Genomic DNA, 19,059 nt, shown 5'->3' on the forward strand with positions numbered 1-19,059 from the left:
CTCCAATGGGGCAAGTATTTGTACTGTTTATTCCAAGTCTCCCAAGAAGCCTGCCTCATGGGGATTTACATACAGTGAGCTGCCTGTATTTATTTTACTTGAATCTTACTACAAAATTGAACTTAGAACTTCCAAGTTTAAAATGTGGAAATGAAAGCACTATGAGTAGCAATAGAGAGTGAGGTGCTAGCCTGGGCATGGTGGCACACACCTTTAATCCCAGCTCTTAGGAATCAGAAGCAAGAGGATCTCTGTGAGTTCAAAGACAGCCAGGGGTCCATAGTGAGACACCCTGTCAATCAATCAATCAATCAGTGAGTGAGTGAGTGAGTGAGTGAGTGAGTGAGTGAGTGAGTGAATGAGTGAGGTGCCTATAAAGGCACTCTGGGAATTAGGGAGGGAAAGAATTATACAAAAGGAAGTGATTTCTCCAGAAACTTCAGTGATACAACTTTAAAAGTTAAGTACAGTCAAAGCCATAGGATAAATCACTTGCATGCCAATATGTATTTAAAGGGAAAAAATGCAAGTTTTCTGGACTCCAAGGAACCCTCTTTCAGGCATGTGTATGTGTGTGTTACCTTCACTAAAGATAGGAGTTCATGTACAGAGTTAGCATGATCCAGTGTCTCAACATTGCTCAGCAGGCATTTTATTCTTCAGGACATTAAAGTCAGTGTTGTAAAAGTACTATCTCCTTAGTATTCACCCACAAAGATGAGTGAATACAAGCATCAGACAGGATTTTAGCCCACACTTATTAGTGGGATCACTGACTCATGAACAAAGAAAATCACACCATTTTCAGGATGAGTCATCATTTGGTGCTTTCAAGAACCAAAGCACCCTTTTGAGACATGTGATTGAAATCTTTGCTCCATACCTATCTAAATTCAAAGGATGCTTATCAAATCGTATACTACCTTGAGTTCAGTAACTTATTTCTAAATGTCAGCAAATCATCAGGAGTTAGAAATAACCACTGCTTTATTCCAACCTGAATTAAACAGGGTGAAAAGCTTTTCTCCTGGCAACTGTTTTGTTGCCCTGTGCATTTCTCATGACTGTGGCTCTGGGATGCGTGGCTTCTTTTGGGTGCCCATCAACAGGTGCACCGCTCCTTTAGACTCCCCGCCTTCCTATGCACCTTGTCATCCACAAAGCAGAGACAAACAGAAAGCAATTTGAGCTTTCCTTTCCTACCGGTTTCCCCTCATGTATTATCAAAAGTTCCCACAAGGTGGCAGAAGTGTAACGTGTTGAGATTGATGAGCCTCTATTGAGACTGATTTTTTTTTTTTTTTTTTTTTTTTTTTTTTTTTTTTAAAAAAAAAAAAAAAAAAAGAGGGAGACCAGTGCTTTCAAAACACAGGAAAAGCATCAAATGCTTGGAGACTTCTCTCAGGCTCACATCAGCTGACAAGAGAAAGACTCATATGGCCATGCTTTAACCATTCCTCTCTCCTCCCACCTCTCAGCTTAGATTTCTGTGACTACTGGGTTGAAAATGTCCTTACTGACAAAATCACTTCATTCTCTTGTAAAGCATAGGTACTTTCTAATACCTCAAAGGCGCCCCCCTTCAAAAAGCTGGGAAAATGAAGCTGAAGATGCCTGAGCCCAAGCAGGCAAACCTCTGGACTGTCACTGCTCTCTACCCATCCTAGTATCAGTTTCTCCTGGGGAAGTTGATGTGGCAAGATGCAGTCAAACCATGAGAGAGATCTCGACTTGTAGCAAAATATGACTCTACTAGAAGTTAGAGAGTTTTCTTACCATTTAAATGCTAAGAGAGATGCATATTAAAAACCCAATATACTCAACACTTCTCTGTCCTTTTCCAATGACCAGTTTAATAAAAGAAGACAAGAGACATTTTATCATTTATTTAAAGTACTATCCAGAGTATCCATCCTGTTTGCAAGTTGATGGTGGTGAGACTCTGCTGTTGTGGCTTTATACATTGAGATGGTCTGTTGGAGCAATGGATAGGCTTCTTCCTGCTCTGTCCTGCGCATTGAGCAATCTGAGGGCACAGTTGTACTAGCCAGTCAGTCTTCTGCTTGCTTCTCAAATTCTGCCCTGTGCAGAAGTGAAGCCGGATCTTTTGCAGGTGATCTTACTCTTGCTTAAGTGAGCATGCTCTAAAATGATGCATATGTCAAAGGACCCTAACTAAACCCCTGTCCTCTTCTGATTAAAAAATTTTCTAAAATGACTCAAGTGAGACCCTTTCCATCTAGAAAATCCAATGATATGGAGCAGAGGGCTGCTGCTTAGCTTAGATACTGTTTGGCAAATACCTGCCCACCAACAGGCAAAGTGATGGTAATTCAGCTATGATGTATTTAAAACAAAAACTCTTCACAACATACTATCAGTCAAATTCCTAATCTTTACAGCGCTCATCCTGATAGTCTTAAAAATCCTATTAGAATGTGATTTATACTAAAATATTATTTTAGATTGACATTTGTATATAGTAAATGAATTAAAAGCATTCTACTGGCAGATTACTTCTGGCTGTACATTATTGTTCCCTAATTCCTTGGGCTCCACTGACTTTTTCAATCACTCAGCTTTCAGAACTAAAGATTTAGAGAGGTTTTGGTGAAATTCTGTCCCCAAAGAACAGACTTCTTTCAGGGAATTCTGAGGAGGACTGCATGCTACATGTTAAAGTTCCTCTGTATAGTAAATATCATCACAAGAGTCTGATAAGTGATACCACTACTATTAATAGCCTAGGGAGGACTGAGCCATTAAGCCACATACGGCTTTCCATTTGGGCTTTCTTTGTTGGCCTTGTACAAAGGAAGTTGTTGTTGCGACCTGTGGATGGCATTATCCTGCCCTTCCCACTGGGTATTGCATAGCTGTATGAATTTCAGGTAGTCTTCCCTTTATAACGGACTATCCAGGAAGAATAAAGGAATTACTTCCATGCAGACCAATTTTATGGCTTTTAAAACACTTTGAAGCCCTTTTACCTGCTGGGGCAGAATGTTGCGTTTGACTAAGCTCAAGAGAAAAGAGAACAAGATTTTTTCTCACATAAAAGTGCCCCGGTTGCTGATGAGTCATGTCTGAGTACTCTATTTGAGAAGAGCGCTCTTCTTCAGCCCTGGGCTGTTTGGGAAGCTCTGCTGAGTCAGCACTCTCTGGGGCAGCACCCCTTCCACAGCTACTAAGCTTCTCTCTGAAAAACAGATGTATTAGTGTGAGGGCTGTGTCGCTGTTATGATTTCTAACACACTGTATGTTCTAAAAGACTTCTTCAGCCACCTGTACCTCAAGCTATCTTGTGAAAATAGAGACCAAAGAAAAGATTTGTGGCTTTGGTCATAGGAGGAGCCTTGACTGGAGCTACCCATTACAGTAGCCAAATATGATCCAAGTCACCAGGATTAGTTATATAATCGGTGAGACGCAGTGGAAAAGGTAAACGCAGGGTCACTTCATCAAAAACTACTACAAATTTCCAGCACATCTCTGTACCTAGCTGTCCCTCTCAAGCACCCTAGGAAGCTGATCTTTGAACAGCAGCAATGGAAATGGTGTATGGTGGGTTGCAGGTTTTTTGTTTTTTTTTTTTTTGTTTTTTTTTTTTTTTAAGTGCTAGGTTGCCTAGCAACTGGCTAAGGACCTGAATGGACTGACTGCAGGTTTAGTTACACCATCTTGAAAGTCTAAATTTGTGGCAACCTTCTAGTGGACTGATAATTTCCAAGGAAAAATAATAGAGTAGGAGATGGGGAGGGGAAGAAGGAATACATTTTTATACTCTCGTAATCCAAGTGGCTGTCACGTCATTATTTTCTGTTACATCTTCTAAGAATAAAACTCTTCATCGAAAAAGTGAATGTGAAAATGAAATTGCAGTTTCCTCAGGAATACAAATGTTTTTCCTTAGACTAAAATATGAACGTATTGATAAATTTTGGAACACATTCACTTAGCAATTCAAGAATATGATAAAGGAAAACTCGTTCTAATTCACTGAGCACTTAATAAGTACTTATTATGCTGCAGATTACAGAGATGAATAAGGTAGGTTTCGGTGTTAAGGAATTCAAAATTGTTCAAGGACATGAAGGTAATATAAAAAAGAATTAGACAACAGTGTTAGCTATTTAAAGAACAAAGTCTTTGATCTCTCTACTCTTCATGTTTCACAGGGCCCTTGTGTTGCAGAATCAGAACCAACTTTTCTAACAGGAAGCAAGCAGTTCGGGCTATCGAAAAACAGCCACATTGCCATTGCATTTGATGATACCAAGGTTAAAAATAGGTATGTGTTATTCTGAGATATGCCGTAAGAACTGATCACTGAAATATTGAATATTCACATTTAATCAAGCCTAATCAACTACATGAATTAATTACTAATGTTAGAGGTTTGTTTTTGTTTTTTAAATTCACTAAGTAGAGAGTAAAATTCTGATTGCTGGGTCTGAGCTCAATTGCAGGAGATCCATAACCCAAAAATATCCTCCGGTCACAGATTTGACATTCTTTATGAGCGCACCTCTGACTTGACACCACTCTCTCTTAGCCTAAGAATACTCTTATTTTTCTACTTCCCTTTTCACATTTGTATTTCACAGCCTCACAATTGAGCTGGAAGTGCGGACGGAAGCTGAATCAGGCTTGCTTTTTTACATGGCTCGGATCAATCATGCTGATTTTGCGACTGTTCAGCTGAGAAATGGGTTCGCCTACTTCAGTTATGACTTGGGAAGTGGCGACACCAACACCATGATCCCTACCAGAATCAATGATGGCCAGTGGCACAAGGTAACAGTCCCCAGGATGTGGGCAGTACTCTTAGGGTCCTGGGTGGCAGTGGTGGGGCTTCCCCTGACATCACTATTTTGCCAAGGCAGACCCGAACTCTGGTGTTGCTGAAATGTGGCAGAGATTGAAAGTAAAGCCAGTGCTATATACAATGGCCCAACCTTGGAGAATGTGCTTAGATAGACCTGTCTAGGTTTCTGTTTGACCACCTCTGAGCCTCATTATGACACCACGGGGTTCTGTCATTGTTATATAGCTGGTGATTCCCAAACATCTGTCCACAAATGAGAGCCAGGCAGTTCAAGACAGTTTAAGTGAGAATTGTCTGACAATTGTGTTAATCATAACGCTCTTGGTATTCAGCTTGCAAAATAATGGTTATTTTTTCTAAGATTATGCCCTTTTTGTGTGTGTTTTTGAGACATGGTCTCCCTGGCCTGGAATTCACTATGTGAATTGGGTCAGCCGCAATCTCACAAAGATCCTCCTGCCTCTGTCTCTGGAATGCTGGGACTAAAGGCATGCACCACGTGCCCGGGTTACCTTCCTATTTTTAAGGTGTTAGACCCCTCTATTAAGAAATAACATATGGCCAGAGTAAAAGTTAGCAACATTAAGATGAGCCCTAAGATCTACCCCTCACCCTATCACATCTGAAAACTAGGAGTCTAAAAATTTCTGCAATATCATGTTTAAGGGACCCCAAGGTACCATTTCTACCAACAGTCATTTGGAACAAGTCTAAATATTGGCCTTACACCCAGAAACTGCTGCTGGTACAGGCACAGAAGGCTCATTTGCCAACTTACTCTTCTGTTTGGCATGCCTGCAAGTAGATAATATATAGTCTGATTAAAATAAAACCTCAAAATTTGTCTCCACACCTGTGATAGCCTATTAAGTAAAGTTTCCCTAGGCGGACCAATAAAATGTTTAATTTTTAGAGTGCAATATTATTAGATGTTGGATTTGTATATTAACCTACTTTGGCTTGTCATATCATATAGAAAGCCAAAGAGCCCAAAGGAAAAAAAAATTACAATGCAAACCCCAAGTCAACTAGTTTGCTATTTTGGAAGTAAGAAATGAAATCGTCTTATTTGCTTGGGATCATTAAGTAGTTCCTGGTGAAAGAGTTCTCATTAAAGTTTATTCTTTTCTCTGGCTAATGGAATAATAAATATAGTACTTGCAGAAAAAGACCTTGATAGGCCACAATGATGTTAAATTAAAAAAGGGAATTTGTACTCAAAAGACCAAAAAAAAAGGGGGGGGGAATTTGTATAGAATAATTAGCCTTAATATTAAGGACAGATTGTATCTGTGAATGTTTTAGAAAATTCCTTCCTAAATCAGAATATATGTGTATAAAATGAGGTGTTATATTATTCTAATCCTAATGGAGCTTCTTTACATCACGTTGTTGCACCCCAGCATTTCACAGGCTTGCACAGGCCTTTTGCTAGTAGATGCAGACTCAACCCAGCCCTCCCATGCCTCACCTTCTCTCACACTGTCCTGAAAAGTCATTCGCTCCTGTCATAATTTCAGCATCACTCAGGTTTGCATCCTCCTCCCAGACTTTGGATCAACTAAATGCTAAAGAAATGGGCAAGACCTCCCCTCTGCCCAGCCATCCCTTTAATTTTATACAAGGAGGGCATGGTAGACATATCCAATGCCTACTGGGCAACCTCTAAAAGCAGCCAGGAAAATTTGTATTCAAAGATAAAGTTTGACACACTCTGTAAAATCAGTTTATTTTAGCCGAAATTATGGACTTAGCACATAAATGCTTGTACTTTTCCTTGGAAATACCAGGAAAGTTCTTATATCTTAGCTTTTATTCAACATTGGCATTAATGATGACACTTGAATTTTGTAGATTAAGATTGTGCGAGTTAAGCAAGAAGGAATTCTTTATGTAGATGATGCTTCTAACAGAACCATCAGTCCCAAGAAAGCTGATATCCTGGATGTTGTGGGAATGCTGTACGTTGGTGGGTTACCAATCAACTATACCACACGAAGAATTGGTCCAGTAAGTGTCTGATTCCTTGTTGTCTATTTGGTGGAGCTATTGAATTGTGAATGCAGTTTTTTAATGACTAGGTTCCAAGGTCTCATGATTGCTTATAGCTGGATAGGAAACCGTAACTTCAGAGAAATGGCAGGAGGTTTTCCAGGCAGACTTGACTGAGACATCATATCACAGAGCACTGAGGTGAACCCTCGTGTCCAGCATCCTTAGTTTGAATATCTGCTTACCTACTGATCAGCTGTGTGATCTTGAGCAAGGTATTTCACCCCTTTTTAAATAAGTTCCCTGTCTTTCAAAATATGAAAATTATAATACCAATAAATAGAGTAAAAATTATATGAGATAATATAAGGTATTTGGAAAAGAGCCAGATATATGGAAAACACTGGAAACAAGGAAGATGAAGGTGATGGTATTAATGGTGTCAGTTCAGACATCTTAGGAGATGTAGCATTTAATGAGCAACTATCAAATTTTTACTTTAAAATTTTACTTTTTATTTATTTAATTTTATTTTATGTGTATGAGTGTTATGTCTGCATGTATGCAAATGTACCCATGTCCCACAGTGCCCCCAGAGGCCAGAAGAGGGTGTCAAATACCCTGGAATTGGAGTTGTGGACAGTTTTTAGCTGACCTGTGGGTTTGGGGATTCTGGATCTTCACCAAGAGCAGCCAGTGCTCTTAATCACCACTAAGCCATCTACCCCATCCTGACTTTAGAATTTTAAATCTGTGTAATTTTATAAACTATAATTTACAGGTTATTTTTTAAAACTTTTTTGATATCCTGGTTTGCTCTGGAAAGCATTATTCTGATAAGCAAATGGAATTAGGGTTTTTAAAGACTTCTTCACTCCAAAACCCTTGTTCCATACAGTTGCAGTGCTCAGCATTTTTTAGTGTGTGAATAATCCATGACACCTTCCATAACTATTGGAGATGCTGTCTTTCAAAAACAACAGTCTTTGGAGTGATAGTAGCAAAAATGATCAACTCAAATGTTTAAAAACCCAAGGAACTATAGAAGAACAGGGTATATGATTGAGTTTTCTAAATTCTGTCATCCCCAAAATATTTTATGAAAACTTTCAAATTTATATATATATATATATATATATATATATTCCATATGTATATATTCTTAGGGGAGGGTCAACTGATTTCATTAGGTTTTCAAAAGGGAGACTCACTGAATGAACGCTAATTATCTTTTTCTAGTAGAAATTGAACATAGATCACAAAGAAATGTATTTATATTGAGGTTAACAAGTCACCCATTCAAACATAAAATCAGGAACATAAAAGACTAATCAAAAGTTATGATCGTGATATAGAGCCTATAGTTCCATCAACTCAACAGAAACAGAGTGGAAACAGTATTTAGAATGTCAGGCCATCATAGTACTGGCTAGATGCATCCTGATAGAAAAGCTTGACATAGGACTTTTGGCCCCTGTGCTACAAAAGTCTGGAGTGATGATTCAGACCAAGGCAATTATGAGGAATGCTCTAAGACAAGTGGCTGATGGTCATCAGTTTGTAGTCTCTGTGCATAGAATACCCCACAAATGATTGTACTACACACAGAGGCAAAGCTTTGCTAAAGTTGGCATTACTTTCTTCTCACCTGAACACTTAGGTGACCTACAGCATTGAGGGCTGTGTGAGGAATCTCCACATGGAACAGGCCTCTGTTGATCTGGATCGGCCAACCTCCAGCTTCCATGTCGGGACATGCTTTGCAAATGCTCAGAGAGGAACTTATTTTGATGGGACGGGTTTTGCCAAAGCAGGTGAGGCTCTTCCGCTTCCTTCCTGTTCACTCTATATTAATGCCAGCTTCTTGCCTGTGCCAAAAAATAAAAGTCCTCTTGGGTCCTAAAGTGGTACTTATTTTATTTAAAACAAAAGTAAGTTTCTGTAAGTAACAACAAGAGCATCTCTTGGGCACGTGCATATGGTGGTGGGAGTGGCAGCTGTAGCCCAGTGCGAAAGCACTTGCCTAGCCTGGATGAGACCCTAGACTCAATCTCTAGCACAGCCAAAGAAAACTAATAAAATTTTCAAGTATTAGATTCCAATAAGAAATAAAAGAAAAATGTAAAGTTGAAATAGAGCTATTTAGAAAGTCAACTATTTTCTTCTCTATCAACAGCAGCAAAATGAATGCAATTACATACGAAGGCTCATATGGGATGTTTCTACTTTTCAGGTCTCTCTGTCTACCCTTTTACAGATGAAATATCATTTTTCCTTTCTTCCTTTGCTTTTTTCTCTTTTTTTCTTTGTTTAATATTGCATTCATTTTTATTTCATGTGTATGAGTGTATTGCCTGCATGTATGTAAGTGCACCCATGTCATGCAATGCTCACAGAGATCAGAAAAAGGTGTTGGATCCCTGGAACTGGAGTTATGGATAGTTGTTAGCTACCATGTGGGTGCTTGGAATTGAGCCTAAGTCCTCTGCAAGAGCAACCAGGGATCCTAACCACTGAGACATCTCTCCAGCCCCTCCTTGCAATTCTTTTCAAGGTCCCACTTCATCTCTCTCTCATACACACACAAAGCACACACACAGTACACACACAGTGCACAGACAGCATATATATATAACACACACAGCACACATAAACAGCATACATACACAACGCACAAACAGCAAATGAACACAGCATCCACACAGAGTGTACATACACACAAGCACAGCAAATACACAGCACAGTGCACAAACACAGTATCCACACAGAACACATGCATCCAAAACACATTTGCAGCACACAAGGTACACATACAGAGTATACACAGTATGCAGAGACAACACATTGAGCATACATATACACAGCAAAAAAGGCATATATGGCATACACACAGCACAGAAAACACACACACACACACACACACACACACACACACACACAAACCCACTAGTGTCTGTTTCTTGTTGACAGTGATGATAGATGGCTTTTCCCCCTAGCTTTAGTATTTCTTCTTACCTCATTTCCTGGTCTGAATTACTAATCTTGAACATCATGTTGGAAAGGAAAAATAGGAACTAACCTCTACTAAATTAAGTAAAAAACCTTATATTAGCATACTATAAGACATAATACTCAGGACTATAGGTTTTGAGCCATGTCTGTTTTTTCATTAAAAACAAATTAATGAGCACACAATGCATGGGAGCTAAATATGGGAAACTGGTAAGTGAAATGTGATCTCTTCCTTTAAAAGTATATTATCAATAAGAAAGGCTCAATTTGCTGAGAATAACAAGAGGGAAAATGATTGTTAAAACCTTTAAAAGACACAAAGTGTTCTGCCAAGCTATAGGCAATTTGCTTGGCTTCTGCCTTCCAAGGCTCAGGGATCATTGCAGAAGAGGGGGTGGAAAGATTGTAAAAGCCAGGGGTAATAGAAGACCACAAGGAAATAGTTTCGCAGACAGCTGGGTAGCTACTCATACAAACACACAGTGATGGTGACAGCATGCACAAGGCCCATGTAAGCTCAAGCCAGACGAAACCCCAGCATAGATGTGGGGAAGTGGTAATAAGCCACAGCCTTAGCTGAGAAAGTATGGGCAACAGAGGGCTGTTAGGGAGAGAGTCAGTGCTGTTTAAGGATATAACTCTTAGTAGGTTTACCAGGTTTCAGTGGTTGGACCCACACTGAAGGGCATTTGGGGACACAAATTTGACTCTACAGACCACATATATATGTGTATGTGTGTGTGTGTGTGTTTACACATCTACAATATATACATTATATATTAAGTATATATAATACAGTGTGTATATATAAGAGTATATATAATAGTGTGTATATATAATAAACTATATATTCAAGAGTGTGTATATAAAATAGAGTACATATAGTAGAGTACATTAAATTGGGTATGGTAGTAGTAAGGGCATGCAGATTGAGGAGATCTAAATATGATCAAAGTATATTGTATAAGTTTGCAAAAATCCAAGTAAAAAAGAAATTTGTTTGGAAATCAAAAAAGTTTTCATGGAGAAATTGACATTTGAATAAATCTGTTATATCAATTGAACACTCACATGCAAAAATTGTGGAAAGTGGAAGGTTAGGAACCTACAACAAAGTCTAAGGAGGACACCTCACTTATGCAGAAGCAGGTCAGAAAAACGGGATATGTTAACTATGGAAGCACTGGGGGTAATGCTGAACCCCAAAGTTCATGTGCTGTGAAAGTCGAAAGCTTCCCCAAGATTTTCACAAATTCACAGATGGCTAGTGTGTTCTTGGTCAGATTAGATGCCAAGCTTCAGCTTCTGTGGCTAATGGATTGACTTCCCATCCTGCCTGGCTCTTGGTACTGGATCCAACTCAACCAAAAAATCAATCACTTCTCCAATTTCCAACAGCTCCTGTGATCACTTCAACTCACAGCATAATACAATTTCCATAGCATTTGGGTAATCAGAGTTGCAGATTACCTTGGTGGAAAACATGAAAGTTCAATTTAACCTTTCTTTGTTCTTAAAAGCTTTCCAGCCGCCCTGTTAATGGAGACTTAATTGACTTCCTCACTACCTCCCTCCTTGGCCAAAATGTTTCATAGTCATTCCTTTCTTCCCTTTACTTCTCCTTTTCTGTTTTATTTTCCAGAACAATGCAGCTCCTTCTACCCTTTACTTTTAAGTTTTGCTTTAAATATAGCCATCCTGGCCCATCTAAATTCATCAAAGTCCCCAATAGAGCAATAAGACTTTCATATGACAGGTGCCCCCCTTCGTTGGGGACAGTTGTGGTGACATGTGGTTATTTATTTCTAGCCTAATACATAGAAGACAGAGAAAATTTTTCTGAGTTCTTTCCTAATCTGTGGCTTTCATTCATGTAGTCTAGGCTGATCTTAAATCATTTTATGCCTAAGTGAAATATCTTATACACCTACTAAAGGTTAAATAAATCAATGAATCAAATATTGAAAATACAGAGAAAAGAATTAACTGAATAAGCTAGAAAAGTCTATTTATGTGCCAGCATCTTCCCACCAAAGTTATATTTGCAATTTCTTTCTTCATGTAATAAAATATGTAGGAACATTTAAGCCCCTTCAGATCACTATGGTACCAGAATGCCTTGATAAAATTTTACTGAATAATCATTGAAATGCTTTACGTAATCCAACCGACTTCTAAACCAATCAGACCTGGCTTTGTGGGACTCTGAGTCAATCTCAGTCCTCATTCATTCAGCTATCCAGTGAATATATACTAAACCTCCACTATGAGGCATATACTTTGGCAGGTTCATGAATGAAATGATGAGCCATATAGACAGAGTCCCTGCCCTCTAGAAGTGAAAGCAATCAAGGAAATAAGCAAAAACTATAAAGTCCATTACAGACACAATTGCTGAAGGTGCAAATTAAAGGCAATAAATCCAACACCCTCATCCATTTTTTAATGTTTGTTTTGCAGTTGGTGGGTTCAAAGTGGGATTGGACCTTCTTGTAGAATTTGAATTCCGTACCACTAGACCCACTGGAGTTCTCCTGGGAATCAGCAGTCTGAAAATGGATGGAATGGGTATCGAAATAATTGATGAAAAGGTGAGTGTCGGCAACACTGCACAGCTGAGTGTCTCATGACATTGATGCTCATACGCACACATCTGTTTTGAAGTCTCACTGGTTTCTTCACTGGGAGAAAACCAGGTTGTATCTTCTCTTTCTTCTGGGTTATCACAATTTCTGTGATGACCTCTTTTGTCATCATTATCCTGTGGAACAGTCTATATGTGAAATGCAGTGCAGTAATGCTACTAGTAGCAACACAATAGTGCTGAACTGTTATGGATCATGCGGTTTTGAATCCCAAGCTCCTGCTGCTATTTAATCTGTGCACATAGTCTACAAAGCTACCCATGCAGAGGGAGAAAAGGAGAAGCATGGGTCATCTGCCTTACAACAGGTAGACATCTCTTAAAAGTCAGTGTGGCCAGCCAATATACCAGCTTCCCAACTTTTCACTTACAAACTTCCAAATACTATTTCTAAAGAACAAAGTTATACAAGTATTTTGTCAGTTTACTTACAATGGATAACCTGATTGTAGACACCTTCTTATCCCTAGCTACAGATGAACAGTAGCCCGGAGGGAGATGTTTATGTGCTTTGCACTGTTAGAGTAGATAAAAAGAGGAGATGAAGCAAGAAACTTCCCAGAGTTTCCTATTCGGCTCTTTTGTAGGAATTACACTTCAACCGCTCCCATGTTTCCACCCTGGGGGTGCTGGTGCTGCTCAAGGAGAAAAGTTATAAAGTGTCTACAATACCCTTTCCTTGATTCTCCTCCTTATTTCTCAAACCATCCAATAAACAACACAGAAAAAATATCCAGGAGCTTATAGGCAAAAATGATTTCAAATGAATGGAAAGCAGAACTCAATAGTTTTGTCAGATTTTAAAAACATATATTCACATTCTTTTTCAAGCGTCCCCACCTGCTTGTAACCAATTTCCAGCTGCATGACACTGCCACGTGACTTCTCACCAAGCTCTTTTTATGCACAAAATGCTGTTCTCTAGACAAAGCTCAAAGACTTACATCACTGTATAATTCACAAACGTTTCACCTATTTCCTTGCATTATTAACCTTTTTTTAAAACAACATATTTCTTTTCTTTTACCCTGTTAAGTTGTATTGCCAAGCTGACTAATGTTTTTAATATTTCTGCATGGTCTTTTTCATCAGCTTCAAAAGGATTCTGATGTCTCAAATTTCAGGGACCGTGCTGCATTACTAAAAACAGATTTTTCTCATTTAAAAAGAGAACTTCTAATCAAGTTCTTCCTTGTTGGGAATTTAACTGGCCTTTTGGCTCAGGTCTTTGGCACCTGTGACCCGAAACTTGCCCCCAAAAAAGTAATTTATGTAACTCTTGGTCCTAAAGAAAATGAAAACCATGAAGAAGAAAAAGTGCAATTAAAACATCAAAAGCTTAAATTTAAAAACAATTCTTTAAAAGTAAACTTATAAGCCAATTAATGAGTCACTTTAAGCAACATCTCTCTAGAAAGTTTCATAAAGTTCACTACGAACCCTCACATTCTAAAGAGATATGTTATGTAACAGAATTTTTCTGTGTGGATTAGGTTCCTTTTTGTTGCCTGACCTCATTTTTTTCTAAAGGGAGAACCAACATCATGTACCTTGCCTACTAACACTAGCAATGCCCAAGAGGGAAAAACAAGACTTGTGAGTAGGTCTCAAGCTTAAATTTTGCATTCTGATTTCTGTCCAGTACCTTTGTGTATGTATATACGTGTGTGCACGCACATGCCTGCATGTGAGCTATTTACCTTTTTTGAGACAGTCTCTCACTGCCTTGGAACTCACCAGTAGGCCAGACTTGCTGGCCAGTGAGCCCCAGGGATCTGCCTTGTCGTTTTGAGATGACAGGTGTTTGCTTTCCACATCCAGTTCTTTCACAAGGATTCTGGAGATGGAACCCAGGTCAACAGGAATTGTGCTCATATTTCTACCCGTGGGGTGTTAGAGTTACCACAGAATAAACACCTTTCTAAAATGCCCTTCCCTCGCCATCCTCTCCTTTCCCTATTCTTCAGACCTTCCCATACACACACACACACACACACACACACACACACACACACACACATCCAAGAACTTAAAGGTAAAAGGATGAAAAAATGAACTGAATGAATGAGCAGAACCTGTAAATAAAGTACAAGGAAAATACCTTGCCAACAGAAGTATCTCCCAGACCCTATTTTTGTACAGATTAAATATATATATATATATATATAATAGGCACCAAGTGTGTTCATTTCAAACGAGTCCTGCTGATGTCTTTTCTAGAGGCCTGGTAGTTGTCACTGTGTGAACTGCTGAGCCTCTCCTCCGCTGAAACCATCTGTGACTGTCCATCTCCTTGCTCTCTAGCTAATGTTCCATGTGGATAATGGCGCTGGTCGATTCACTGCGGTCTATGATGCTGGAATCCCAGGGCATTTGTGCGATGGACAATGGCATAAAGTCACTGCCAACAAGATCAAACACCGCCTTGAGCTCACAGTAGATGGGAACCAGGTGGGCTCCCAAAGCCCCAACCCAGCATCAACATCAGCGGATACAAATGACCCTGTTTTTGTTGGAGGTTTCCCAGGTGAGTGTTAGCTGCTCCAGCAAACACATCTTTGCTCATTATGTTTGTGGTTTTAAACATTTACATTTATATCACCATGTCCAAGAATGTGTACTTAAGGATATTTACTTCCCTGCCTTATAATTTCCTCCCATAAATAACACTTGACTGTAAAATGAGAGGACTACTTATTTAAACCACATGGGACTGAAATTTTCATGATTCTCCACTCCCCTCCCCCAAAGTTTCATCCATTGGGAGGCAAAAGCTAGAGGAAATGAATTTGCCTCATAAAAATATGAGACAGGGGCTAGAGGATGGTTCAGCAGTTAAGAGCATTGGCTATTCTTGCAGAGGACCAGGGTTTGATTCCCAGCACCCACATAACCACTAACAACCTTCCATGACTCCAGTTTGAGAGAATCCAACACCCTTTGGCTGACCTCCCCAGGCATTGCACGACAAGGGTACACTTACCTGGATGCAAGCAATACACTCATACATGTACAATAATAATAAATAAAATATTTTAAAATATATGAGACATTTAACAGCATCTGAGGACAGAGTTGGATTTTTTTTCTTATTTCTAAAATTACCATATAAAAGAAATCATAAAATGTTGTGGAACATATTTTCTCAAATTCTGGAATTCATTGGCTTAAATCTATCTAATTTTCCACATAGGTAAACATAAAGTATATATTTATATTACAAAGAAACCCAGACAATAAATCTGTACTCAGAATCCTTCTTTAACACACTTACAGCACATTAAGCTCAGAGTTGCCCATATAGAACCCATGAACAAGACAGGCCAGCTTGATGCACACTCATACGTACTGCAAGGACACAGACCCTTAGAATGGTCATTCACCATTTTTAAAGAGGAACTTCTGTCCTCATTTATACAAAGCCTCTCTGCTTAGGAAAACAAGCATAAGGTGTAGTATTTGGCATAGGCTGACAGAGTGAAACGAATTAAAGAAGAGATTGAGCACACCTCCTTCCACGGTTGGTTTGGGTTTTAAAAAGATCTACTCCTTCAGTCGTGATCAGACCCACAACATTTTGAAAGAGGCAGTGTCCACTCCTGGCCTATGAACTGAGACCATCATTAGCATGTAGTTGTCCTGTGCCAGATGGACCCCCTTAATAAAAGAACATTTTATGTAGGCTTCCAACCAATAGGCAGAACATTTGGGAGGTTTAGTTTTTCGAGGTAAGAAAATTATAAAGTCACCTGAAAATTTCATGTCCTGATTCAATATTTGAAGTGTTTTGTCAGTTACTTTGTTTTATTAAATAAAATGCTACAGAATTTATTTGGTATTTTGTGGTGGTGTTTAGTTATTTACCTATTTATTAACTTTCTTTGTTTGAAACAAGGTCTTACTGTGTAGCCCGGGCTGGCTGGTATTACAGGCCTGGGCCTGTACCGCCACATCTAGATACAATTGCATAGTTTGAATTTGTGCCTTTAAATGTGTTCTTACCAAATTATTTGTTTGATGCCTTAAAATGCATAATTTTAGAAGTTTCCATATTTTGTAACATGTAACTATTACGAAGTTGATAATTCTCTGCAAATCTGTTAGAAATTTCTAAACAAAATCACCAAGTTTGCCTAAGACAGTGCTCCAGTTTAATCTCAAACCGACAGTTGAGTTGAAAGCATGCTCTTTACATTTAACGGATCTTTCAAACTGGAGCCCTAAGGGAGTTGGATCAGAGTCCGGGGGTAGAGTGCTTGTCTAGTGTGCATATCGTTTCTTGGAGAAAACAAAACCTGAACCCTGTTGCTCTGTCTTTTCAGATGGCCTCAACCAGTTTGGCCTGACCACCAACATTAGGTTCCGAGGTTGTATCCGATCCCTGAGGCTCACCAAAGGCACTGGCAAGCCACTGGAAATTAATTTTGCCAAAGCCCTGGAACTGAGGGGTGTTCAACCTGTATCATGCCCAGCTGACTAATAAACAGAAGTACAACCCCGAGATGGGTCCATCATAAAAAGTATATTAAGTAAAACTATGTATTTACCTATGCATATTAATAAACTAATGTTTGCATATATATAATATATAATTCCTTCTGTATTCAGATGGTGCTAATTCAGAACCCAGATTGAATTTTAATCTACGTTTTCTTTCAAGCTTGTGATTATTAAACCAGTTATTTCACTCTAAATAACTGCTTGTTTTGTATGATTTTTTTAAAGATAAAAGGCAACTGATCATAAATTGAATCTGAAACATACCCTGGAGTCATCATTAAAAAATAAAGAGCTCAGATAAAATTTGTAAAGGGAACTTTTTTTAAAAAAGCAAAAAACTTGCCTCCATTAATATTTTTATCCTTCTCCATGTATGTTGGCTTTGGCTTTCTGTTCAAGTCACTGAAACAAGTGGATTTTTCACTTGTGATTGTGAGACAGTCAGCTCCCTCACTCCTGTGTTTGCAAAAGCATTAGCAAACCATTTTCCTGATTCAAGTTCATTATTAGAGCATTTAACTAGCCATGTGAGTGATTACCTTTTCATGCCGAAGGTTGATAGTATAGATCAGATTCAGGCCAGAGAGCTTAATTATTTGATTTTCTTGTTTGATAATGATTTATAGGCTTCCAGGAGAAGCCAGAACTAAGCTGTTGAATGGCAGTGGAGCCCAGGCACATGCTACTAGATTGAGGAAGTGGGCTCTTTACAAGTAGATGTCACAATCTATAGTCACATGAAGAGAAAGCGTGATGAAAGGCATCTGTACTTACCAGGAGACAATCCACTAGCACCTCAAAGACATGCTTCATTGAATCTTTCTAAGTTGTAATCTGACCTAACAAATTCATATCCTACAAAAACCAAAACAATTCTGTATTTTATCTTTCTGTTCAACTATCTTCAAAGGGGTCTGAGAACCAATAATTGCCTAGATTTGACTCACGTCTACAAGGAAACGTTTCATTTGCAGAAGAAATAGTTGTCTTCTAATAATTTAGAACATGTAAAAAAAAGGGAACCTTGCTTCACCATAGAAATTTTAGCACCAGCAGAATAATCTACTCTGTAGGGGAAGAAGGGTGCTGTTTCTAATCACAATGATCAGTAACATGCACTTAGCATTTCAACATTAGTCGACCACTCCATGAAATATGTCCATATATTTTTATTCTACAGCAAACAAGTCTCAGCCTAGGCTCAGATTTTTAAAGATATTTCCTGGGAAATTAAAAAAAAAAAAAGATCTGTTGTCAGGTATATCAATTCTGATTTGGCCTAAGGCAGGAGAATTTTTAAAAACTTTCCCAGGAAGAAAATCACTACCATAAAGAAAAATTGTCCACCATGCCAACCAATTTGAAATTCCTGTTACTGTTATCTCAGTCATTTCCATACACATAAAACCCAATATATTGAATAGGTTTGTCTTTTAATCAACATTTAAGCAATTAAATTGTTTGAAATCCAGTGTGTTTTGAGAGTAAGCCATTCAGTGGACCTTGACATAAGTTTGGGGTTTTGTTCTGGATGTTGAGTGGAGTAAACACCAATAAAGATGCTTTCCTGAAACTAAAAAGTTAACACCTTCTCTTTTCTCAAGTTCTGCTCAGAAAGATACATAAATTTGAAAACCAAGATGCATGATTGACATTCCTGTCGGAGGCAAGTCCTCCTGAAGTTAATGTGAGATAAATGCCTTAGAAAGGATGGGTTAGAGTGGCCTTTGCCATGAATCCAGTGCCTCTCACTTCCAGCCAGACATCAAGAATAACTTAGATGCACAAACAAAAACATTTCTCATAGGTTTTTACCCTGAACCAATTAAATGATAATCTCTGGGTGGGGGTCCTAGCACTGGAATTCTTCCCAGTCTCCAATTTAGTCCAATGTGTGACTAAGACTAGAAACCTCAGGCCTCCTGCTACCTCAACACTTGGTGAGAAGAGACTAAAGGTATCCTGGGATGACAATGGGCTCAAAGTCCCACATTAGTGAACTTTTTTTACATGGTCCCAAGAAAGTTATATCTGGACCCAAGCAGAATTCAGTAAGTTGGGTTTTAGCTGTATCTCTCCCATT

At 38.7% G+C, this 19,059-nt stretch overlaps 1 protein-coding gene across 3 annotated transcripts in view; it reads left to right on the forward strand.

Annotated features, from left to right (window-relative positions):
- Window positions 1-17,250, forward strand: part of Lama2 (laminin subunit alpha 2) — a 679,163-nt gene extending 661,913 nt beyond the window's left edge. For all 3 annotated transcript variants that reach the window (XM_008827821.3, XM_029560968.1, XM_029560969.1), the window contains 7 exons: window positions 4,179-4,291; window positions 4,608-4,797; window positions 6,683-6,838; window positions 8,481-8,634; window positions 12,293-12,423; window positions 14,781-15,003; window positions 16,799-17,250. In XM_008827821.3, coding sequence (XP_008826043.1) covers window positions 4,179-4,291; window positions 4,608-4,797; window positions 6,683-6,838; window positions 8,481-8,634; window positions 12,293-12,423; window positions 14,781-15,003; window positions 16,799-16,956 — 1,125 coding nt within the window. In that variant the 3' untranslated portion in view covers window positions 16,957-17,250. The remainder of the gene's footprint in view (window positions 1-4,178; window positions 4,292-4,607; window positions 4,798-6,682; window positions 6,839-8,480; window positions 8,635-12,292; window positions 12,424-14,780; window positions 15,004-16,798) is intronic.
- Window positions 17,251-19,059: the final 1,809 nt, after the last annotated feature.

The sequence above is a fragment of the Nannospalax galili genome, unplaced genomic scaffold, assembly GCF_000622305.1.
Source record: "Nannospalax galili isolate Female #2095 unplaced genomic scaffold, S.galili_v1.0 scaffold53, whole genome shotgun sequence".
NCBI lineage: Eukaryota > Metazoa > Chordata > Mammalia > Rodentia > Spalacidae > Nannospalax > Nannospalax galili.